This window comes from Trachypithecus francoisi, unplaced genomic scaffold (genome assembly GCF_009764315.1).
Source record: "Trachypithecus francoisi isolate TF-2019V2 unplaced genomic scaffold, Tfra_2.0 Lachesis_group9, whole genome shotgun sequence".
NCBI classification, from domain to species: Eukaryota; Metazoa; Chordata; class Mammalia; order Primates; family Cercopithecidae; genus Trachypithecus; species Trachypithecus francoisi.
The window spans coordinates 21,525,284-21,551,440 of record NW_022681474.1 but is presented as its reverse complement, the minus strand read 5'-3'; the positions used below and the strand labels follow the sequence as shown (position 1 = coordinate 21,551,440).

General features: G+C 38.6%; 1 protein-coding gene across 1 annotated transcript in view; it reads right to left on the bottom strand.

The window, feature by feature from the left end:
• Positions 1–26,157, bottom strand: part of MALRD1 (MAM and LDL receptor class A domain containing 1) — a 702,910-nt gene that overhangs the window by 530,584 nt on the left and 146,169 nt on the right. The window contains 4 exon segments of the mRNA XM_033209380.1: positions 9,004–9,416; positions 13,429–13,796; positions 14,268–14,373; positions 14,802–14,954. Coding sequence (XP_033065271.1) covers positions 9,004–9,416; positions 13,429–13,796; positions 14,268–14,373; positions 14,802–14,954 — 1,040 coding nt within the window.

Sequence of the window (26,157 nt, the reverse complement as noted above, 5' to 3'; positions counted from 1 at the left end):
AAATGTGTAAAGGACACCCATTTTTTTTTTTTTGTTTTTTTTTTATTATACTTTAAGTTCTAGGGTACATGTGCATAACGTGCAGGTTTGTTACATATGTATACTTATACCATGTTGGTGTGCTGCATCCATCAACTCGTCAGCACCCATGAAGTCATCATTTATATCATGTATAACTCCCCAATGCAATCCCTCCCTCCTCCCCCCTCCCCATGATAGGCCCCAGTGTGTGATGTTCCCCTTCCCGAGTCCAAGTGATCTCATTGTTCAGGTCCCACCTATGAGTGAGAACATGCGGTGTTTGGTTTTCTCTTCTTGTGATAGTTTGCTAAGAATGATGGTTTCCAGCTGCATCCATGTCCCTACAAAGGATGCAAACTCATCCTTTTTTATGGCTGCATAGTATTCCATGGTGTATATGTGCCACATTTTCTTAATCCAGTCTGTCACAGATGGACATTTGGGTTGATTCCAAGTCTTTGCTATTGTGAATCGTGCCACAATAAACATATGTGTGCATGTGTCTTTGTAGTAGAATAATTTATAATCCTTTGGGTATATACCCAGTAGTGGGATGGCTGGGTCATATGGTACATCTAGTTCTAGATCCTTGAGGAATTGCCATACTGTTTTCCATAATGGTTGAACTAGTTTACAATCCCACCAACAGTGTAAAAGTGTTCCTATTTCTCCACATCCTCTCCAGCACCTGTTGTTTCCTGACTTCTTAATGATCGCCAATCTAACTGGTGTGAGATGGTATCTCATTGTGGTTTTGATTTGCATTTCTCTGATGGCCAGTGATGATGAGCATTTTTTCATGTGTCTGTTGGCTGTATGAATGTCTTCTTTTGAGAAATGTCTGTTCATATCCTTTGCCCACTTTTTGATGGGGTTGTTTGTTTTTTTCTTGTATATTTGTTTGAGTTCTTTGTAGATTCTGGATATTAGCCCTTTGTCAGATGAGTAGATTGCAAAAATGTTCCCCATTCTGTAGGTTGCCTGTTCACTCTGATGGTAGTTTCTTTTGCTGTGCAGAAGCTCTTTAGTTTAATTAGATCCCATTTGTCAATTTTGGCTTTTGCTGCCATTGCTTTTGGTGTTTTAGACATGAAGTCCTTGCCCATGCCTATGTCCTGAATGGTACCACCTAGATTTTCTTCTAGGGTTTTTATGGTATTAGGTCTAACATTTAAGTCTCTAATCCATCTTGAATTAATCTTCGTATAAGGGGTAAGGAAAGGATCCAGTTTCAGCTTTCTACTTATGGCTAGCCAATTTTCCCAGCACTATTTATTGAATAGGGAATCCTTTCCCCATTTCTTGTTTCTCTCAGGTTTGTCAAAGATCAGACGGCTGTAGATGTGTGGTATTATTTCTGAGGACTCTGTTCTGTTCCATTGGTCTATATCTCTGTTGTGGTACCAGTACCATGCTGTTTTGGTTACTGTAGCCTTGTAGTATAGTTTGAAGTCAGGTAGCGTGACGCCTCCAGCTTTGTCCTTTTGACTTAGGATTGTCTTGGCAATGCGGGCTCTTTTTTGGTTCCATATGAACTTTAAAGCAGTTTTTTCCAATTCTGTGAAGAAAGTCATTGGTAGCTTAATGGGGATGGCATTGAATCTATAAATAATCTTGGGCAGTATGGCCGTTTTCACGATATTGATTCTTCCTATCCATGAGCATGGTATGTTCTTCCATTTGTTTGTGTCCTCTTTGATTTCACTGAGCAGTGGTTTGTAGTTCTCCTTGAAGAGGTCCTTGACATCCCTTGTAAGTTGGATTCCTAGGTATTTTATTCTCTTTGAGGCAATTGTGAATGGAAGTTCATTCCTTATTTGGCTCTCTGCTTGTCTGTTACTGGTGTATAAGAATGCTTGTGATTTTTGCACATTAATTTTGTATCCTGAGACTTTGCTGAAGTTGCTTATCAGCTTAAGGAGATTTTGGGCTGAGACGATAGGGTTTTCTAAATATACAATCATGGCATCTGCAAACAGGGACAATTTGACTTCTTCTTTTCCTAACTGGATACCCTTGATTTCTTTCTGTTGCCTGATTGCCCTAGCCAGAACTTCCAACACTATGTTGAATAGCAGTGGTGAGAGAGGGCATCCCTGTCTTGTGCCAGTTTTCAAAGGGAATTTTTCCAGTTTTTGCCCATTCAGTATGATATTAGCTGTGGGTTTGTCATAAATAGCTCTTATTATTTTGAGGTACGTTCCATCAATACCGAATTTATTGAGCGTTTTTAGCATGAAGGGCTGTTGAATTTTGTCAAAAGCCTTTTCTGCATCTATTGAGATAATCATGTGGTTCTTGTCTTTGGTTCTGTTTATATGCTGGATTACATTTTTTGATTTGCGAATGTTGAACCAGCCTTGCATCCCAGGGATGAAGCCCACTTGATCATGGTGGATAAGCTTTTTGATGTGCTGCTGAATCCGGTTTGCCAGTATTTTATTGAGAATTTTTGCATCGATGTTCATCAGGGATATTGGTCTAAAATTCTCTTTTTTTGTTATGTCTCTGCCAGGCTTTGGTATCAGGATGATGTTGGCCTCATAAAATGAGTTAGGGAGGATTCCCTCTTTTTCTATTGATTGGAATAGTTTCAGACGGAATGGTACCAGCTCCTCCTTGTACCTCTGGTAGAATTCAGCTGTGAATCCATCTGGTCCTGGACTTTTTTTGGTGGGTAGGCTATTTATTGTTGCCTCGATTTCAGAGCCTGCTACTGGTCTATTCAGGGATTCAACTTCTTCCTGGTTTAGTCTTGGGAGAGTGTAAGTGTCCAGGAAGTTATCCATTTCTTCTAGGTTTTCTAGTTGACTTGCATAGAGGCGTTTATAGTATTCTCTGATGGTTGTTTGTATTTCTGTGGGGTTGGTGGTGATATCCCCTTTATCATTTTTTATTGCGTCTATATGATTCCTCTCTCTTTTCTTCTTTATTAGTCTTGCTAGCGGTCTGTCAATTTTGTTGATCTTTTCAAAAAAACAAGTCCTGGATTCATCGATTTTTTGGAGGGTTTTTTGTCTCTATCTCCTTCAGTTCTGCTCTGATCTTAGTTATTTCTTGCCTTCTGCTAGCTTTTGAATGTGTTTGCTCTTGCCTCTCTAGTTCTTTTAATTGTGATGTTAGAGTGTCAATTTTAGATCTTTCCTGCTTTCTCTTGTGGGCATTTAGTGCTATAAATTTCCCTCTACACACTGCTTTAAATGTGTCCCAGAGATTCTGGTATGTGGTATCTTTGTTCTCATTGGTTTCAAAGAACATCTTTATTTCTGCCTTCATTTCGTTATGTACCCAGTAGTCATTCAGGAGCAGGTTGTTCAGTTTCCATGTAGTTGAGCAGTTTTGATTGAGTTCTTAGTCCTGAGTTCTAGTTTGATTGCACTGTGGTCTGAGAGACAGTTTGTTATAATTTCTGTTCTTTTACATTTGCTGAGGAGTGCTTTACTTCCAATTATGTGGTCAATTTTGGAATAAGTGCGATGTGGTGCTGAGAAGAATGTATATTCTGTTGATTTGGGGTGGAGAGTTCTATAGATGGCTATTAGGTCCGCTTGGTGCAGAGATGAGTTCAATTCCTGGATATCCTTGTTAACTTTCTGTCTCGTTGATCTGTCTGGACACCCATTTTTCTTAAGCTAATAATGTATAAAAGACTGCATTGACATTGTTAAGTTCCCAGGACCATCAGTTCTTTAGGGATGAAAAAACGAACATCACATTTTCAATGTTTATCTTTTAACTTCATTTTTCCACAAACTTTTTGAAGTTCCTCCATACAAATGAGCACTTACAAAATAAGCAGAGAGTCTCATTCAATGAACAGGAAGTTCTGAGCCATCTAAAAATTATTTTAAGCAAGTTCAATGTGTAGCAACAGACTGTACTGGCAAATACCAGTTAGGTTGACTTCTGCAATGACCATGATGGAGAAACAAGAACTAGACTTTCTCTCCCTCCTGAAACAACCAAAAAAATGGCCAAAATATATGTCACAAAAGTTTGCAAGACGCTGTAAAGTCAGTCTCAAACAAAGTGAGCCCGACAACTGCTCTAATTTATGCCTGGAAAAGTTTTCCAGCCCACTACTCCAGGAGAAGAGCCCAGGAGGAGCCCATTGTTCTCCCTGAGCTGAGGGGACAGAGCTGAGAGTTCACAGAAACCACGTTGACATGAGCTCTCAGGACAAAGTTTCAGAGAAAAAGGGGCTGCGCAGAAAGAGAACTCTGGAGCTCTGCAAAGGGTCCTCCTAAAGTACATAGCTAAGTACTTCTTGGGACAGGCCTAGAGAAAGGTACCTGAGGTTGGGGAAAGAACACCCAGATAGGATGAAAAGTAACAGTACACGTGCTCACCAATGTCCAGTAATAATGCTTATTTTACCAGCCAGACCAGAAACACTTCAAGATTCACAGGGATACCTAGAAGGGTCTTGCCTCACTAGTTGGGTGTAATTAGCTCTAAAATGAGAACTGGTCTGATCCCACCTAATGAATTTTTAAAGCAAGACCCAAAAGAGTCAAACTCTTTCCGACTAAACTTAAATACATACCAATACAAAGATCAAGAATATTTATATATACTTCCAGCACTCAATAAGATAAAATTCACCATATCTGACATCCAGACACAAATTAGCAGGAAAGCAACAGTAACAATAAAAGACAGAAAAATATGGCTCATAATAAGGAGAAAAATCACTCACTCAGAACTGATCCAGAGGAAATCCAGATGCCAGAATTATCAGTTTAAGGACATTAAAATGCTTATTAAAACAGTATTCTGTAAGTTCTAAAATAGAGATATGCAAGATACACTAAAGGGGGCCAGGCGCAGTGGTTCACGCCTATAATCTCAGCATTTTGGCAGGCCAAGGCAGGTGAATCACGAAGTCAGGAGTTCAAGACCAGCCTGACCAATACGGTGAAAGCTCATCTCTACTAAAAATACAAAAATTAGCTGGGCATGGTGGCATGCGGCTGTAGTCCCAGCTACTCAGTAGGCTGGTAGCATATTAGTCATTAAAGAAGAAAAGATAGACACCTCTCAAAATAAAATACAGAGAGAAAATAAATTTTTAAAAAACATGGGCCGGGTGCGGTGGCTCAAGCCTGTAATCCCAGCACTTTGGGAGGCCGAGACGGGTGGATCACAAGGTCAGGAGATCGAGACCATCCTGGCTAACACAGTGAAACCCCGTCTCTACTAAAAAATACAAAAATCTAGCCGGGCGAGGTGGCGGGCGCCTGTAGTCCCAGCTACCCAGGAGGCTGAGGCAGGAGAATGGCGTGAACCCGGGAGGCGGAGCTTGCAGTGAGCTGAGATCCAGTCATTGCACTCCAGCCTGGGCAACAGAGCGAGACTCCGTCTCAAAAAAAAAAAAAAACATGAACAGAGCAATAGTAGTAAATTTCAAGTCAGTGAATTTATGTGTAATCTAAGTTCCCAAAGGAGAGGATAAGGAAGATGTGAAAACATTTGGGACTTTGAGTAAGGCAAAGCTTTCTTTGATATGACCCCACAGCATGATTTACAAAATAATGTATTGATAAGAAGAACTCACCAAATTTAAAAAAAAAAAATCTGCTCTTCAAAAGAATCCATAAAGAGACTGAAAAGACAAGCTGCAGGCTGGGAGAAAATATTTCCAATTCATATATTTGATAAAAGGCTTGCATCAAAAATATATTTTAAAAGCTCCAAATTTAATAATGAAAAACAAACAACCCCATTTAAAACTTGAGTGAAAGACTGGAACAGACATTGCAAAGTAGACATTTGTTTGGTAAATAAGCACATATGCTCAACATAATTAATGCTTAGGGCAATGCAAATTAAAACCACAATGAGCCGCCACTATCTATTTTTAAATAGCTAAGATTAGCATGACTGATAATAGTCAGCCAAGCAGTGGCTTGGATGTGGAGAAGCTGAAACTCTCATACACTGCTGATGGGAATTTTAAAAAGTGTAAACTTTGAAAAACAGTTTAAGAGTCCCTTGAAAAGTTAAACATACTTCTGCCATAAGACTCAGCCATTGCACTCCTGGGTATTTACCCAAGAGAAATAAAAGTCGGTGTTCATATAATGATGTCAGCACAAATGTTCATAGCACATGTATTCATAATAGCTCAAACTAGAAACAGTCTAGATATCAATCAATACATTAATGAATGAACTTGCTTTATCCAAATTAATTATGGATACATGCTATGACATGAATGAATCTCAAAATAATTGTTCTAGATTAAACAAGGTTGACTCTAGAGGCAAAACATGCAGCGAAAAAAACAAAATGTCAAACAAAAGAGTACATAGTGTAAAATTTTATTTATATAAAATTTTGACTGTATAAATTACTGTCTAGTAACAGAAAGCACTTCGGTGGTTGGTAAGCGCCAGGAATGAGGGGCCAGAGAAACGTATTATAGAGGCATCAGGAAACTGGAGGTGAAGCATATTTCCATTACCTTGATTGTGTGCTGATAGTTTCAAAACTTTCAATATATTTAGTTTATTATATGTTATACAAAATAAAATTTGTAATACAAATCAAAAGATTGAACTGAAGTTTCATGTGTAATGATTTCCTGAGCCTTTACTGACCATGGTACCCATGAAAGCATTGGCGGATTATTTCAACTGACATTAACAAGCAAACTGGTTCCTGTACACTTACATGTACAATTTATTCCTATCCTATTTCTTTCATGTTACATGAGTGATCTTGAAACATGTCTGCATTTTTCTTTACACAAACACAGCATGAGTACCTCCTATCTGCTGGGCCCTATGCTAGGTAATTCCATCTACCATATCACAGTTAATTAAAATACTGGTTGTTATTGCTGCTGTTTCTCAGTAGAACAGAAACTATATCTATCCATTATTCAATGGATAAAAAATATCCTGTTCCTTAAATCAGCGGCCCACCCTGCCCAACTTCTTCTTTTTTTTTTTTTTTTTTTTTGAGGAGTCATGCTCTGTTGCTCAGGTTGGAGTGCAGTAGCACATCTCGGCTCACTGCAACTTCTGCCTCCCGGGTTCAAGCAATTCTCCTGCCTCAGCCTCCCAAGTAGCTGGGATTACAGGTGCATGCCTGGCTAATTGTTTCGTATTTTTAGTAGAGATAGGGTTTTGCCATGTTGCCCAGGCTGGTCTTGATCTCCTGACCTCAAGTAATTCTCCCGCCTTGGTCTTCCAGTCTTGGGATTATAGGTGTGATTCAGGCCCCATTTTTTACTCACTGGAATGACAAATCCACACAGCATGGAGAATCTCTGATTTCATCTTTTTGGGCCTGAATCTTATTATTATCATTATTATTATTATTTAAGACTAAAAGGAGCCTTACATAAAATCAATCAGAGCACTCCATTTGTAACCCAACGTGGGTCTCAAACCTCAAGTTTCATGTTTATGGTTCATGACGAAAGTGTTCCTTGGTTAGTCCCACATCGATCTGGCTATGAAGCTGCTTTCCTGCAAAGTTGATTTTCTCCTGGAAACCAATCCTTGAGTAAATATCATAAGAAGGGTTTATCCACTACATACTAGCTCAATGCAAATTATAATTGACCCAATAAGACCTTAAGAATTAATCTGAAGTGGATAAGCCATTATTACATAAAAGTCAAAGGACCTCCTTTCCATTTCATTCCATATGATTACATATACCTTACGCTGTGGCAGAGATGAACGATGCCACACTACAGATGGGGGATTCATTCTCATGCTTACATGTACCTTAACCTGTGGCTGACTAGAACGATGCCACACTACAGATGGGGGATTCATTCTCATGCTTACATGTACCTTATCCTGTGGCTGACTAGAATGATGCCACACTATAGATGGGGGATTCATTCTCAAGCTTTTGGTTTATAATCTGGACAAATCTCCCATTCCAATGTGTTCTTCACTGTACAATCTACATCTATGACTTTTAGAAGATTTCAAAAGGTGACCTGGAGCTAAGTTCTTGGTTACAAAACTGCTAACTAGATTTAGACATTTACATAGATATAGTGCTTTAAATTTGGGTAACTAAAGAAGTTTAGCACATGCAAAAAAAAAAAAAAAAAAGTTTAGCCAGCGACAGGTAAGAACTTTTTTTTCCAGTATGTTATGTGTAGATCAATTTGACTATAGGATGAAAGAACAAATATTCAAGCCCCCTGCATGCTATAGGCTGTATGATATGCTGGAAAGTAAATAAATGTTCATTAATCAGAAACTGTGAGTTCTGGTCCAAATCCCAGTTCTGCTGCCCATAAGCTAGTTGGCCAAGGATAAACAACCAGCACTCTAAGATTTTTTCTTTGAATCTACAAAATTGGCTGAAAGGACTTCTAACTTACCAAAATCAGGAAATTGCTGAGATAATCAGATAGATAATATATAAAATTCCTTTACAAAACTGTTAACAGCCACATACGCATTGGAGCTTGCTTTAGTAAGTCTGACTTTTAGAAAACAACACGTGAAAGCTGAAGTAAAGAATATTCCCCCAGGAGTAAGGAGAACGATATTTAAATTCTAGTTATTCCTCAGAGAAGCTGATTGTTGAATAAAGCCTGGATTTCTGTTACTTACCTATAAAAAGATAAAAATAAAATGAAATAAGGAAAATCACAGATTTCAGAGTCTGTGCTTTCTGCAAAATATCAGAGATTATGCAAAACTCTTCCCTCTACTCCCAGGTTGTTCATTTCAGTAGAACAACTACTTGAAATTGGAAGGACCTACAGCTGTTTCCAATGGCCACATGTTCACCTTCAGAAATTCTAATCTTACATTATTGGAGGTAGTCAAGGAGGAAACAATGTAAAGAGCTTTGATACACCCTCAATTAAATGATAAATGTGTGTCAACATAATTTTGATCAAATTCCACTTACTTTTAATTCAAGAATACAGTGATGTTTCATATTCCTTAGACATTCGGATGCATTTCAAATGTACATTACAAAACCTATTATCCATACCTGAAAGGGCTGCCTGCTGGAAATGTTGAGGTGTTTCCTAATCCATCTGTTGCCTTGATTCCCAAATATCTGCCACAGCAGCTGTCCCCTTGAGTCTCTCCAGATTTGTTGGTAGATTGCCAACCTATAAATGTGCTTTCCAAACATGTGGTAATAGAAGCGGAAGGTGCAGCCTTTTGTATCAGTGGCATTAAGGATTGGGCTGAGTAAGGCAGCACTGTCTTGAAAAGCCTGTGGCTCTGAAGATTCTATGTAGAGATAGTGTCCTTTAGCTGTGCCCAGAGTGTTATCTTTCATTGGCCCCGTGTTAAGTGTTGGAGTTGGACCCTGGTTCCTGGTCCAATCAAAGTCATCTTTTGTATCTTGTTCCCAGTTACAGATTCCATTTTCAAAGTTACACTGCAGCTCAGGTGCTGAAATCCACATTAAAAAAAGCAAAAGATAATTAGGGACAAAAATACATGCAACCACATTCTATTTATTAATATTTAAAGACTGCTAGTTGATACTTTGCTCACGCCAAGGTAAGCCACTTTATTTTTAAAAATCCAACACCGAAGCTTTTTTTTTAAAAAAAGTTTCTGTTTCTAAGTGATATATCAATTAATAATATTTTATGAACTAAAGATGGAATTGCTTTGGACATTTTTTTCCAAATATTTTTTATGCACATCTCTTCTCCATTTCTATGACCATAACTCCAGGGAAATGATCAAGACCCCATGCCTGGCTCACTGTGAGAAAATTCTGGCTCAGTAGATTTCAACCTCAAATGAATGTTCCAATTGCCAGGGAACATTAAAAAACAAACAAACACTAAAGCCCAGAATTCATCTCCAGAGGTGTTGATTTAATGGCTCCTAGTGGTAAAGCCATGCATCAGGATTTTTTCTAAGCTCCCTTGGTGATTCTAACAGGCAGAGCTGAGAACAATCATATGTTAAGAATCACCTGGGGCTCATGGTAAAATTGCTTACTTCATAGTAAAACACTGAAACAGATACTAGCTTGTTAGATATAGGGTGAAGCCCAGAAATCTACATTTTTAACAAGCACCCTGATATAGATGTTTTCCTGACCTCATTCCCAAATCTCTCATCTTTGGTTCCATCCCATCCCAGATCCTAGTGTCCCTACGCATCAGTGCCAAGGTAACAAACTTCAATGACAGTATTACCACTTCCTTCTCGAATCCAAATTCTTTCATCCATGCTCATAGAATCCAAACTGTAAATAAAAACTCCTCTGTCTTTCAAACTCCACTTTCCCCAAATTAAAATGACTGCCTGGTCCCTGCTACTCTTCCCCATACCCTGTACCATCTTCCCCACGTATTCTAAACACCCCACCTCTTCCTCCACCTCTGTTTGCCCTAATGTTAGGTATGTGCCTTGCCATTTTTTTGCTGTGATTCATCAGTTTGGGTCTTTTCTTCTCACTGGATTGTAGCTCCTTTGAGTTGCAGCTGTTAAACTTCAGCTTCCTTCAGTCCCTAGACCAACTCAGACTTAGGAAGAATCTTACAGGAGTCCTGTCTTATCTGATGTTTTGCTGTTAGCAGTTACAGTAACCCACAACCAACTGTGGTCAAAAAATGTGAAATGGAGAATTCCTGAAATAAGCAATTCATACATTTTGAGTTGCAGGTCATTCTGAGCAGCCTGATGAAATCTCGTACCATCACAAACAATAGTTATCTCAGTTATCAGATCGACTGTAACAGGATCACAGTGCCTGTGTTTAAGTGTCACCCTTATTTTACTTCATAATGGCACCAAAGTGGAAGAGTTATAGCACAGGCATATTGTTATAATTGTTCTATTTTATTACTAGTTGCTGTTAATCTCTTAATGCCTAATTTATAAATTAAACATTATCAGGCTGGGCACAGTGGCTCACTTCTGTAATCCTAGCACTTTGAGAGGCCAAGGTAGGTGGATCACTTGAGGTCAGGAGTTCAAGATCAGCCTGGCCAACATTGTGAAATCCCATCTCTACTAAAAATACAAAAAGAATTAGCTGGGAGTGGTGACAGGCACCTGCAATCCCAGCTACTCAGGAGGCTGAGGCAGGAGAATCACTTGAACCCGGGACACAGAGGTTGCAGTGAGCAGAGATTCTGCCACTGTACTCCAACCTGAGCAACAGAGGGAGACTTTGTCTAAAAAAAAAAAAAACAAAACAAAACAAAAACAAAAACTTTATCATAAGTATGTATGTACAGGAAAAAAACATAGTATCTATAGGACTAGTTACTATTCTGTTTCAGGAATCCACTGGTGATCTTGGAAGCCCACAGGTAAGGGGGAAGTCTACTGTAGTCAATAATTGAAAACTCTATCTAAATTTCTAGTGTAATATAGGAATGTGTCCATTTTTCAAATGATACTCACTGTGTTGAATAAATGGTATAAAATGGGCATTTGACAGTTTTTGGTAGAAGGGGACAGGTTTCAGAATTAACAAGTAGTTCTACATTTTAGCTTCATTTACATGTTAGTTTTTTGTTTTAATAAATGTCAACCATCCTATAACTATTCATCTTAGTAATGGCACTTGGTGCCAAAAGTGAACAAATACTCTGAAACAATAAATAAAAGGGTATGCGAATAAATGCAGCCAGGCGAGAACAAATCATCTGTCTTGGAAAATCACAGAAGAGGAGCTTAGACCTAATGAAGGGAACCAAGTGAGTAAATGTCAAGTGGGAGACGAGCTTTCTTTTGATATTTCCTCACTTGTGACTAATCAAGCCCAGCTGTGATGTGAACTGGGGAGACACAGTGTACCCTCCAGATGTCAGTCTTCGGCTGTAGGGCAGAAGGTGAATGGCAAGTTGCTGCGTTTCTGACATAAAACTGACGCTAAAGCAAACACATTTTTCTATTGTCTGTCTTGGTGCTGACTGCACACTCAAACTTCATTTCCAAAGGGAATATGCCTAGCTCCACCTTTCCGTAAAAGACCGCATCTCTCAATGTATTTCAGGAAATCCAACATGGATTTGCGGATCTCTAATGTACACTGTGTAATGAAGTAAAATGCCTTGATGGAAAGCCGTGTGAGAAACTGACATTCTTTCACTAATCCATAATCAGAAGAAGTATTTTTATACTATAGTTATATTCCCATTATCACATCCTACTAAGTGAATATAGGGAAGTTTGAGGGGTAATTTGCTTATTTTTAGCAGCACATCAACATTTTTTAATGAGTAGGATTTAGAGAGCTTGAAAAGATGAAAAGGCTTTCTAAATTTGCAAAAATAAATTGGCCTTAGGAAAAGTTACACTTCATATGATAGTCACTGTCAAAATCACCAATTTTAATTATATCCACTCAAATATTGGTGTGTAAATTTCATGAGATGCATGGTAATTCTGAGTTTCATAGGCCTGACTTTGACATGCCTTTGATAATATGTGTGCCAAAGATTACATATATGCAAAACTCTCTACAATGATTTATATGGAAATTTCTTAATGTTTTCTATGATGTAGTAAGCATTTTATGTTTCTACTTTGGTTTGCAATTAGCATCCCTATTTCACGAACATAAATTTAATACATAAAATAAATAATTTACTTATAAAATAAATTTAATAAAATAAATTGCATAATTTATAAAATTTTCATATATAAAATACAATTTATAAAATAAATATAATATTCAAGTATCTTCAATTTTTAAAATCATTGCTATTTCTAGATGAGGAATCTGAGTCCAAGGAAAGATGGAAACTTTTCCTTTTCTTGACAAGGTTTTGTAATTAAAAAAAAAAAAAATCCTATTAACTTCGAACTTATTTTCTGTACTGCACCACTAAGTGCAGTGGGCAATAATGGAGCTAGGTTCAAATTGTACTCCTATGTAATACAAAGGCCTGTGAATCTGGCCTTCCCCAAACCTTCATCCTTACTATATTTTGGGCCCTCTTTCCCCTTCATCTCCTTGCTCCAGCCACACTGGCTATTTTCCATCTGCCTTGCAGCCACATCTCAGGGCTTTTAGTTACATGCTTTGACTTGTGATTTTTTTTAGATCTGATCTAAGTCCTAATGTCTAGAACGTCCAGTGCCATTATTATGTAAATTCACAGCACTCTTCTTCATAGTTCCTATCAAAGCTACCATTTCATTTTTGTTTATTAAATATTTAGATATTTGTCTTTCAATAAGATTGTAAGCTACACGAGGGCAGGGACCCTGTAGCTGTGTTTATCATTGTATGTCTAGTATTTGGTATCTAGTATCTAATAAATTCACTTAATAAATACTGATGGCTTGACTAATTAACCACACATACCATTCATCAGTTTTGGAGCTATGCCTACTGTTATCGGTTTGATTGGCAAGATAAAAGTGAATTCATCAAGGTCGACACTTTCAAAATGAGAAAGAGAATCCCCCAACAAAAAGAACTTACCGCAGTTGACTTCATCAGTACGATCACCACAGTCATCCACCAGGTCACATAGCCGAAGCTTTTCTATGCAAGCCCTGGTGTGGTGACACCAGAAATGATCCAGCCCTTCACAGCTCTCAGCAGGAAGGGGGAGAGTACAATTTTCAAATAGGATGTCATCAATAGCTGAAACCCCATCATAAATGCCCAGACTGACTTTATCTAGTGACAGATGGAAGGGCTGAGAAAGGCGCCCTAGCTGAATGGTTGCCTCTGACCACCGTTCGCCCTGATTGTATAATACTCTCCAAAGCACGGTTGAGTCATGAGATTCTTCCATATGTAGCTGCAGCTCAGCTGCTCCCACTGACAGGCCATAGTTATAGAACCTAAAAAAGAGTAAATGTAAGAAATGGAAGTGATTTATAGAATAGACTACATATTTAACCTTTAGACTTTTCCACTCAGTCAAGAGTCAATTTTAATGAGTTATCCTAAGACATTTTACTTTCATGAAATAACTGTGGCTGTCCATTTGCAAGAGCTTATCTGCTGAGGCACACACTCTGTGGTTCTCACAACCCTGGGAACTTGTCTCAAGGAGCTCAGTACAGAACAAGAGGAAGCAATCTTAATTAAACTATAATCCACGGTTGGAGGGAAAGAGCCCCTTTCATCTTAAGAAAGAAAACAACATATACTGAGAACACACTCCTAGGTAAAATGAAAATCATATGAATTTAATGCAACAGCCATTTTTAGAGTAAAACCAGCAGTAAACCACAGAAATGAGTAAGTACAGAGGTATGCCTGCAAACACTTGACCACTAGGGTAACTGACTATTTTGTTTAATATTTACCAGAAGGAAAGTATGCATCCAGGTCCTGTCTGGCTAAAAGTTGGGCTCTGAAGCTTAGCAACTTGCCACAAGCTACTGCCTTTCTTCATAATGAACATAAAATGCCCTGTTGAGATACAAAAACAAAGCCTTCATTAACCTATTGGATTCTAAAATGAGACATCTGTCTCTTAACCCTACACTGAGCAAGATCATTGTCCAACTGAAATTAAAATTATACAATAAAAAAATCAATCAGTGACTCTTGGTCAAATTTGCTCTGATAAATGTTGAACCACTATCTACATCTCATGCTAAATGATAACCAAAGACAATTGGTCATCTCAGCTAGTTCAGTCAAAAGTATATCTATATGCCATCTGTACCACCTATAAGGGAATCAGTCCATGCAGACAGCATAACTGTAACTGACAATATTCAACTATCCAACTGTTCGCTATAGTTGTCACAGAACCGTACCAGCTTCCCTTTCTCTTCTGAGGTCTAACTAAATAGTAAATAGCAGTGGTTAGAGAGTCCCTGTTAGCTTCTTACCTTGAGATGTGTTGAGACTATGATCCCGAGGTGGAGCCTGGTACTCAAAATCAGCAGAAAGTTCACTCGGAGAGCTCCACGTCCAGTCAAAATGGTCACCACTAATTGCTTCAAACCAACCACAGCTGTTTGCTTCAAAATCACACTTGGAAACTGAAAAACAAAAATGTGGCTCTTATGTTGGCTCTCCAAACTGCTCCCACGCCTTGAAAAGGCAGAGCTCAAATGGAAATCACCTTATTATGCTTCTCTACGACATGAAGGGCAATGAGGGACACATTTCAGAAAATAAAAAAGATATTTTTGCATTTGCAAAAATGGAGTTACCCTTTCCATACTGGAGATTGAGAAGACAGAATTCTCAATTTAAGAAATACAAATTTTTTCCAAATGTTCTGAGAAACAGCATCATTTAGCTCGATTGCTTATAGAATTGTCAAGGTATGCCTAATTCATTCCGATACTCACCTTACTTTCCCTGCTACTATTACATCAGCTGGGAGGCGTCATTGTTCCTGCAGAGTATTTTATGTTAAATCATGAAAAGCTGCTACTTCTAAACAATGTAATATGTGAAGAATCCCAGATACACTATATTTAATACAATGTGTACCCCAGATTTTTATAGAGCTTAATATTTCACAAAGTGTTATATGCATTGCCTAATTGGTGCAGAAAAGAATAATTTGAACTATTTTTCAGATAAATATGCAGAGAAATCAGTTAAATTCCACAGAGATATTCTAGAAAAGGAAGAGGAAAAATGGAAGAAGAGAAAGAAAAAGAAAGGGAAATTATAATGTTAGTAATGTAATAGTATAGCTAACAGTTATTGAACACTTTGTATCATAGACTCTGTGTGGAATATATATCTATCTAACTTTCACAAACAGCCATATAGGAAGGTATTATTGTTGTTATTTTACAGAACAAGAGAGGTTGAGAGAAGTTATTAATGTAACCAAGGTCAAATATTTAGGAAGTTATAGAGTGGGACTATAATCCAAATATTAGGCTAATATTCTTTCTGCAACTGTTGACAATAAGTGTTAACTGTCATTAGATTTAAAACAAAGTAAAGCAAAAAGGTATAATCTGAATTTGCTTGGCATGAACATTCAGCCATTACTACATAGACCAATGTAAAATGAACTTCATTTTCACTGACGATGATTACACTGAAATTCTTAGCCATTGGCTATTTTTATCAAGGAATATACTAATAAACTGCATAGACATAACCTTGTAAAATAAATTAGGAGGTAAACAATGAGTTTAGGGAAAAAAATTATAAACTAAATCACTAAATAAGATTACAAAATGTAAAATTATAAGGGCATTTTATTTATTTTTTTTTATTATACTTTAAGTTCTAGGGTACATGTGCATGACGTTTATATCATGTATAACTCCCCAATGCAATCCCTCCCTCCTCCCCCCTCCCCATGATAGGCCCCAGTGTGTGATGTTCCCCTTCCCGAGTCCAAGTGGTCTCATTGTTCAGTTCCCACCTATGAGTGAGAACATGCGGTGTTTGGTTTTCTCTTCTTGTGATAGTTTGCTAAGAATGATGGATTCCAGCTGCATCCATGTCCCTACAAAGGACGCAAACTCATCCTTTTTTATGGCTGCATAGTATTCCATGGTGTATATGTGCCACATTTTCTTAATCCAGTCTGTCACAGATGGACATTTGGGTTGATTCCAAGTCTTTGCTATTGTGAATAGTGCCGCAATAAACATACGTGTGCATGTGTCTTTGTAGTAGAGTAATTATAATCCTTTGGGTATATACCCAGTAGTGGGATGGCTGGGTCATATGGTACATCTAGTTCTAGATCCTTGAGGAATCGCCATACTGTTTTCCATAATGGTTGAACTAGTTTACAATCCCACCAACAGTGTAAAAGTGTTCCTATTTCTCCACATCCTCTCCAACACCTGTTGTTTCCTGACTTCTTAATGATTGCCATTCTAACTGGTGTGAGATGGTATCTCATTGTGGTTTTGATTTGCATTTCTCTGATGGCCAGTGATGATGAGCATTTTTTCATGTGTCTGTTGGCTGTATGGATGTCTTCTTTTGAGAAATGTCTGTTCATATCCTTTCCCCACTTTTTGATGGGGTTGTTTGCTTTTTTCTTGTATATTTGTTTGAGTTCTTGGTAGATTCTGGATATTAGCCCTTTGTCAGATGAGTAGGTTGCAAAAATTTTCTCCCATTCTGTAGGTTGCCTGTTCACTCTGATGGTAGTTTCTTTTGCTGTGCAAAAGCTCTTTAGTTTAATTAGATCCCATGTGTCAATTTTTGCTTTTGCTGCCGTTGCTTTTGGTGTTTTAGACATGAAGTCCTTGCCCATGCCTATGTCCTGAATGGTACTACCTAGATTTTCTTCTAGGGTTTTTATGGTATTAGGTCTAACATTTAAGTCTCTGATCCATCTTGAATTAATTTTCGTATAAGGGGTAAGGAAAGGATCCAGTTTCAGCTTTCTACTTATGGCTAGCCAGTTTTCCCAGCACCATTTATTAAATAGGGAATCCTTTCCCCATTTCTGTTTTTGTCAGGTTTGTCAAAGATCAGATGGCTGTAGATGTGTGGTATTATTTCTGAGGACTCTGTTCTGTTCCATTGGTCTATATCTCTGTTTTGGTACCAGTACCATGCTGTTTTGGTTACTGTAGCCTTGTAGTATAGTTTGAAGTCAGGTAGCGTGACGCCTCCAGCTTTGTCCTTTTGACTTAGGATTGTCTTGGCAATGCGGGCTCTTTTTTGGTTCCATATGAACTTTAAAGCCGTTTTTTCCAATTCTGTGAAGAAAGTCATTGGTAGCTTGATGGGGATGGCATTGAATCTATAAATCACCTTGGGCAGTATGGCCATTTTCACGATATTGATTCTTCCTATCCATGAGCATGGTATGTTCTTCCATTTGTTTGTGTCCTCTTTGATTTCACTGAGCAGTGGTTTGTAGTTCTCCTTGAAGAGGTCCTTTACATCCCTTGTAAGCTGGATTCCTAGGTATTTTATTCTCTTTGAAGCAATTGTGAATGGAAGTTCATTCCTGATTTGGCTCTCTGCTTGTCTGTTACTGGTGTATAAAAATGCTTGTGATTTTTGCACATTAATTTTGTATCCTGAGACTTTGCTGAAGTTGCTTATCAGCTTAAGGAGATTTTGGGCTGAGACAATGGGGTTTTCTAAATATACAATCATGGCATCTGCAAACAGGGACAATTTGACTTCTTCTTTTCCTAACTGGATACCCTTGATTTCTTTCTCTTGCCTGATTGCCCTAGCCAGAACTTCCAACACTATGTTGAATAGGAGTGGTGAGAGAGGGCATCCCTGTCTTGTGCCAGTTTTCAAAGGGAATTTTTCCAGTTTTTGCCCATTCAGTATGATATTAGCTGTGGGTTTGTCATAAATAGCTCTTATTATTTTGAGGTACGTTCCATCAATACCGAATTTATTGAGCGTTTTTAGCATAAAGGGCTGTTGAATTTTGTCAAAAGCCTTTTCTGCATCTATTGAGATAATCATGTGGTTCTTGTCTTTGGTTCTGTTTATATGCTGGATTACATTTATTGATTTGTGAATGTTGAACCAGCCTTGCATCCCAGGGATGAAGCCCACTTGATCATGGTGGATAAGCTTTTTGATGTGCTGCTGAATCCGGTTTGCCAGTATTTTATTGAGAATTTTTGCATCGATGTTCATCAGGGATATTGGTCTAAAATTCTCTTTTTTGTTGTGTCTCTGCCAGGCTTTGGTATCAGGATGATGTTGGCCTCATAAAATGAGTTAGGGAGGATTCCCTCTTTTTCTATTGATTGGAATAGTTTCAGAAGGAATGGTACCAGCTCCTCCTCGTACCTCTGGTAGAATTCAGCTGTGAATCCATCTGGTCCTGGACTTTTTTTGGTGGGTAGGCTATTAATTGTTGCCTCAATTTCAGAGCCTACTATTGGTCTATTCAGGGATTCAACTTCTTCCTGGTTTAGTCTTGGGAGAGTGTAAGTGTCCAGGAAATTATCCATTTCTTCTAGATTTTCTAGCTGATTTGCGTAGAGGCATTTATAGTATTCTCTGATGGTTGTTTGTATTTCTGTGGGGTCGGTGGTGATATCCCCTTTATCATTTTTTATTGCGACTATTTGATTCCTCTCTCTTTTCTTCTTTATTAGTCTTGCTAGCGGTCTGTCAATTTTGTTGATCTTTTCAAAAAACCAACTCCTGGATTCATTGATTTTTTGGAGGGTTTTTGTGTCTCTATCTCCTTCAGTTCTGCTCTGATCTTAGTTATTTCTTGCCTTCTGCTAGCTTTTGAATGTGTTTGCTCTTGCCTCTCTAGTTCTTTTAATTGTGATGTTAGAGTGTCAATTTTAGATCTCTCCTGCTTTCTCTTGTGGGCATTTAGTGCTATAAATTTCCCTCTACACACTGCTTTAAATGTGTCCCAGAGATTCTGGTATGTTGTATCTTTGTTCTCATTGGTTTCAAAGAACATCTTTATTTCTGCTTTCATTTCGTTATGTACCCAGTAGTCATTCAGGAGCAGGTTGTTCAGTTTCCATGTAGTTGAGCAGTTTTGATTGAGTTTCTTAGTCCTGAGTTCTAGTTTGATTGCACTGTGGTCTGAGAGACAGTTTGTTATAATTTCTGTGCTTGTACATTTGCTGAGGAGTGCTTTACTTCCAATTATGTGGTCAATTTTGGAGTAAGTGCGATGTGGTGCTGAGAAGAATGTATATTCTGTTGATTTGGGGTGGAGAGTTCTATAGATGTCTATTAGGTCCGCTTGGTGCAGAGATGAGTTCAATTCCTGGATATCCTTGTTAACTTTCTGTCTCGTTGATCTGTCTAATGTTGACAGTGGAGTGTTGAAGTCTCCCATTATTATTGTATGGGAGTCTAAGTCTCTTTGTAGGTCTCTAAGGACTTGCTTTATGAATCTGGGTGCTCCTGTGTTGGGTGCATATATATTTAGGAGAGTTAGCTCTTCCTGTTGAATTGATCCCTTTAGCATTATGTAATGGCCTTCTTTGTCTCTTTTGATCTTTGATGGGTTAAAGTCTGTTTTATCAGAGACTAGGATTGCAACCCCTGCTTTTTTTTATTCTCCATTTGCTTGGTAGATCTTCCTCCATCCCTTTATTTTGAGCCTATGTATGTCTCTGCATGTGAGATGGGTCTCCTGAATACAGCAGACTGATGGGTCTTGACTCTTTATCCAGTTTGCCAGTCTCTGTCTTTTAATTGGAGCATTTAGTCCATTGACATTTAAGGTTAATATTGTTATGTGTGAACTTGATCCTGTCATTATGATATTAACTGGTTATTTTGCTCGTTAGTTGATGCAATTTCTTCCTAGCCTCGATGGTCTTTACATTTTGGCATGTTTTTGCAATGGCTGGTACCGGTTGTTCCTTTCCATGTTTAGGGCTTCCTTCAGGGTCTCTTGTAAGGCAGGCCTGGTGGTGACAAAATCTCTAAGCATTTGCTTATCTGTAAAGGATTTTCTTTCTCCTTCACTGATGAAGCTTAGTTTGGCTGGATATGAAATTCTGGGTTTAAAATTCTTTTCTTTAAGAACGTTGAATATTGGCCCCCACTCTCTTCTGGCTTGTAGAGTTTCTGCCGAGAGGTCTGCTGTTAGTCTGATGGGCTTCCCTTTGTGGGTAACCCGACCTTTCTCTCTGGCTGCCCTTAAGATTTTTTCCTTCATTTCAACTTTGGTGAATCTGGCAATTATGTGTCTTGGAGTTGCTCTTCTGGAGGAGTATCTTTGTGGTGTTCTCTGTATTTCCTGAATTTGAATGTTGGCCTGCCCTATTAGGTTGGGGAAGTTCTCCTGGATGATATCCTGAAGAGTGTTTTCCAACTTGGTTCCATTTTCCCCCTCACTTTCAGGCACCCCAATCAGACGTAGATTTGGTCTTTTTACATAATCCCATACTTCTTGCAGGCTTTGTTCATTTCTTTTTCTTCTTTTTTCTTTTGGTTTCTCTTCTCGCTTCATTTCATTCATTTGATCCTCAATCGCTGATACTCTTTCTTCCAGTTGATCGAGTCGGTTACTGAAGCTTGTGCATTTGTCACGTATTTCTCGTGTCATGGTTTTCATCTCTGTCATTTCGTTTATGATCTTCTCTGCATTAATTAGTCTAGCTGTCAATTCTTCCACTCTTTTTTCAAGATTTTTAGTTTCTTTGCGCTGGGTACGTAATTCCTCCTTTAGCTCTGAGAGGTTTGATGGACTGAAGCCTTCTTCTCTCATCTCGTCAAAGTCATTCTCTGACCAGCTTTGATCCGTTTCTGGCGATGGGCTGCGCTCCTTTGCAGGGGGAGATGCACTCTTATTTTTTGAATTTCCAGCTTTTCTGCCCTGCTTCTTCCCCATCTTTGTGGTTTTATCTGTCTCTGGTCTTTGATGATGGTGACGTACTGATGGGGTTTTGGTATAGGTGTCCTTCCTGTTGATAGTTTTCCATCTGACAGTCAGAAGGACTGTCTGTTGGTCTGTTGGAGATTGCTTGAGGTCCACTCCAGACCCTGTTTTCCTGGGTGTCAGCAGCAGAGGTTGCCGAAGATAGAATATTGCTGAACAGCGAGTGTACCTGTCTGATTCTTTCTTTGGAAGTTTCCTCTCAGGGGTGACTCCACCCTGTGAGGTGTGGGGTGTCAGACTGCCCCTAGTGGGGGATGTCTCCCAGCTAGGCTACTCAGGGGTCAGGGACCCACCTGAGCAGGCAGTCTGTCCGTTCTCAGATCTCAACCTCCACGTTAGGAGATCCACGGCTCTCCCCAAAGCTGTCAAAGCTGTCAGACAGAGTCGTTCGCGTCTGCAACGGCCCCGCTCTTTCCCCTAATGGACTGCAGCTGTGCGCTGTCCGCAGAGGTAGAGTCTACAGAGACAGGCAGGCTTCCTTGAGCTGCTGTGAGCTCCACCCAGTTCGAGCTTCCCAGCGGCTTTGTTTACCTACTTAAGCCTCAGCAATGGCGGGCGCCCCTCCCCTAGCCTCGCTGCTGCCTTGCGTATAGATCGCCGCAGACGGCTGTGTTAGCAGTGAGGGAGGCTCCGTGGGCGTGGGACCCTCCCGGCCAGGTATGGGATATATTCTCCTGGTGTGCCTGTTTCCTTAAAGCGCAGTATTGGGGTGGGAAATACCCAATTTTCCAGGTGTTGTGTGTCTCAGTTCCCCTGGCTAGGAAAAGGGATTCCCTTCCCCCTTGCGCTTCCAGGTGAGGCGATGCCTCGCCCTGCTTCAGCTCACGCTGCTCAGGCTACAGCAGCTGACCAGCACCGATTGTCCGGCACTCCCTAGAGAGATGACCCCGGTACCTCAGTTGAAAATGCTGAAATCACCGGTCTTCTGTGTCGCTCACGCTGGGAGTTGGAGACTGGAGCTGTTCCTATTCGGCCATCTTGCTCCGCCCCCCCAGGGCATTTTAATGTAATAATAAAATTATAGAGAATTTAACCTAATTGTAAGAGCATTCTAACCTAATGATAAAATTATCATTTTGAATCCTGAAAATGCCTCTTCTACATGGAGAAGAATGTGAGGGAATAATATTACAAACACCGTCTAAGTTTTTTATGCTTTCTATGAAATGTCTAATTTCAAAACCATATTTGCTTTCTATCAAATTTCCTGGCCCAAATTTGGCCAACAAAGTAGTTCTGAATCTTATCAGAATCACAGGGAATGTATAAATACATCTATATATCTAACAATAAATACTTTAAAAGTGTCACATCTACCTTAATATGCAAGAGATAGCTATACTTCAGTATATGAAAACAATTAGAAACAAGTGAAATGAAAGAAGTTTTACTGTATTTAGAGTAAAGATTTATTAGTCAGGCGCAGTGGCTCATATCTGTAATCCCAACACTTTGGGTGGCCGAGGCAGAGTGATCACGAGGTCAAGAGATCGAGATCATCCTGGCCAACATGGTGAAACCCCGTCTCTACTAAAAATACAAAAATTAGCTGGGTACGGTGGCACGCATCTGTAGTCCCAGCTACTAGGGAGGCTGAAGCAGGAGAATCCTTTGAATCGGGAGGCGGAGGGTGCAGTGAGCTGAGATCCTCTACCGCACTCCAGCCTGGGTGACAGAGCGAGGCTCCGTCTCAAAAAAAAAGATTTCTCAAGTAAAGTTTAGAAATCTGTGGCAAAGCAAAATTATATACTGCTCAAAAATTAAAGATAATAATAGTAAATAACACAAGTTAGAAATAAAATACAAAGGATATTTGTCTTCATATTATTAAAAGCCATCTCTATAAGTAAATAATATGCAAACAACACATAAATATACATAGAGTCGGAGTTTTCAAAGTGTGTGGATGTCATTTCAATACCTGGGAAGCAAATGCTTTCGATTCTTATTTCAGACAATCCAGGGAACTGGATCTAGCAGTTATTATTATGTAAATATAGGGAGAAAGCAGGTTATTGCTAATGTATAATATCTATCTCACATAGCTACCTGGAAAGGGAACCTTATTATCTGCTATCCAGGGAGATATTGCTATAGAAATAAGTGAATATTCGAATGGTAGTAAAATTTAAGAAATCATTGCAGTGACTTTGTAGTTCTCTTAGATAAGACTCTTCAAAGATAGTGATTTTTCAACAGATAATTATGCTGTTAAAATTCAAATATGCTTTTCTAGTATTCTTTATTCCTACTTAGATTTAAAAACTCCCCTTGATCATAAATGTAATCGTCAATTAAATTAGTCTCCTAGTTAGTTAGCCATTAATTGAATATGTGCTTCACTAGAACAGTTTTGAAAAATTATACATATAATTTATACATAGAATTATATATAAATTGTATATAATATATAAATATATATGTGTATATGTAAGCACACACGTCTACAATTATAAAATTTCTAAGTTAGAAAAGGAGAAATACAATAGCCTGGGTATGTTTTAAAAATTGAGATCCCAGGATTTTTCACTGTTTCTGAAGCATTATTGACTTTCTCAGTTATCATCATCAGAATCCTCATTTTTGCAATAATACTTGCAATTAGCATTTACTCAGGGTTTAGTGTATAGCCAGCTTTGTGCTAGGGGCTGCTACAGGCCTAACAGGATGCCCGTTGACACAAAATTTCTATTTAATAAAAATTATGCCTGTCTGTACTATGGCTATAGGTTGAAAAGCTAATGATTCTACAGCAGCTTTTAGTTACTGTGAGAAAAATTAACTGAATGGCCTCTATTAATTATGTAAATATCATTACAGCAGTTGCCCCTGGAGAAAAGGCGTTAGGGGATACTTGCTGGGCTGGCTCACAGGTCCATCCCTGTCATTTTTTGAGCTCTTCATTGAGATAAAAGAAGATGAATTTATATAGAAGCCAAAAAAAAAAAAAAAAAAAAAAAAAAAACCTCAAGCAGGGAGGGAAACAAAAAGTCCAGAATCAGATTCTTTCTTATTTCAGATTCACTGTCTTAGAACTTCTCTGATGGTTTAGGATGGTTCTACTGAGGTTTGTTGGTAAGGAATAAACACGAAGTGTACAAAAGAGAAGTCTGAGCTGGTAATTTGGGCCTCACACAAGGATTTAAACATTCATAGGAGGAAATATGTCCTGACTCATCATGTGGTTGAACTTTGAACAGTTGAACTCCGGGTGTTAGCCACAGAGGCAAGATACTCATGTTGAGTGAGAAAAACAAAATAAAACAAAGGCTGAACATGTGAGTAGTAATTGTAAAAAGTTAAAACCTAGAGCTACCATTGTGACTTACAGAAAGATCTGAACCAGAAAGAACATAAATGTAGAGTGAAAAACATCTGTTAATACATATGTCATCTGATTTAATCCTCATGAAATATCAAAAATATTATTGTCCCTTTTTTTTTTTTTCTTTTTTTTGAGACAAAGTCTCATTCAGTAACCCAGGCTGGAGTGCAGTGACATGACCTCGGCTCACGGCAGCCTCAACCTCCCAGGCTCAGGCAGTTCTCCTGCCTCAGCCTTCTGAGTAGCTGAAAACACAGGTACATGCCACCATGCCTGGCCAATTAAAAAAAATTTGTTGAGATGGGGTCTCCTCATGTTGCCCACACTGGTCTGAGGGCTCAAGGGTCCTCCTGCCTTGACCTCCCAAAGTGCAGGGATTATAAGTGGTAAGCCACCATGCTTGGCCATGTCCCTATTTTATTTTATTTTATTTATTTATTTTTTAATTTGGAGACAGAGTATTGCTCTATACCCCATGCTGGAGTGCAGTGGCCGCGATCTCAGCTCACTGCAACCTCCACCTCCCAGGTTCAAGCGATTCTCATGCCTCAGCCTACCGAGTAGCTGGGATTACAGGTGCCTGCCGCCACACCCAGTTAATGTTTGTATTTTTAGTAGAGATGGGGTTTTGCCATGTTGGCCAGGCTGGTCTTCAACTCCTAACCTCAAGCGATCCACCTACCTGGGCCTCCCTAAGTGCTGAGATTACAGGTGTGAGTCACTGTGCCTGGCCCATGTCCCTATTTTAGAAGATATGAGGAATATGAGGTTGAAAGAGGAGTGACATGTAATTTTTCAGTGCTCATTATTATTGTCAGGATTCTAACCCAAACCTAATGGCAAAGCCTATGCTCTTAAAAATTATACAGCTTCTATTAAGTTAAATCATTAATAATGATAACAATTTTTAAACAGCTATTCTATAGCAAGCATTATCCTATGTGTTTTTAATGGACGATGACACAAAATCAAAACATGTATGACACAAAATCAAAACATGTACGACCACAGGACACATTCTGGAAATACATGTTACACCATACAATAATAATAGCTGTTAAGTCCACCACATTGACTCTTCTTGCTCCCTTAAAGACTTTTTTTTTTTCCTCTAGATTTTGTGACCCTACTGAAAGTTGCATGAAGGAAGACAAAAGTTAACTGAGTATTCTAGTATGTTGGCTTAGGTTCATAGAGGTTGTCCTTTATTTGATTAAACATTTGCTATAAACTCCAAATACATGAATACTGTATTACCTATTTTGGAACAGGTTCTGTAACATTGTAATTCTTTTGAGTTTCAGGCTTTTCCATGCATTCTAATGGTTATGTGTTTGAAGTTATCATAAGGTTGAAGCAATTAAATTCTAGACTTCATCAATAGTTAATAGTTATTAATTATTCAAAACAAAATATACAATAGTAAGACAATATTTGCAAAAGTACCATAAAATTATTTTAAAGATGTCTATATAAATGAATAGAAATAATTAAATCTTTTTAAAATGCCAATACATAAATAATTAAATCATTATTGTATTTGAAATAAGAATAATTAATTACACTATTCTACTTATGG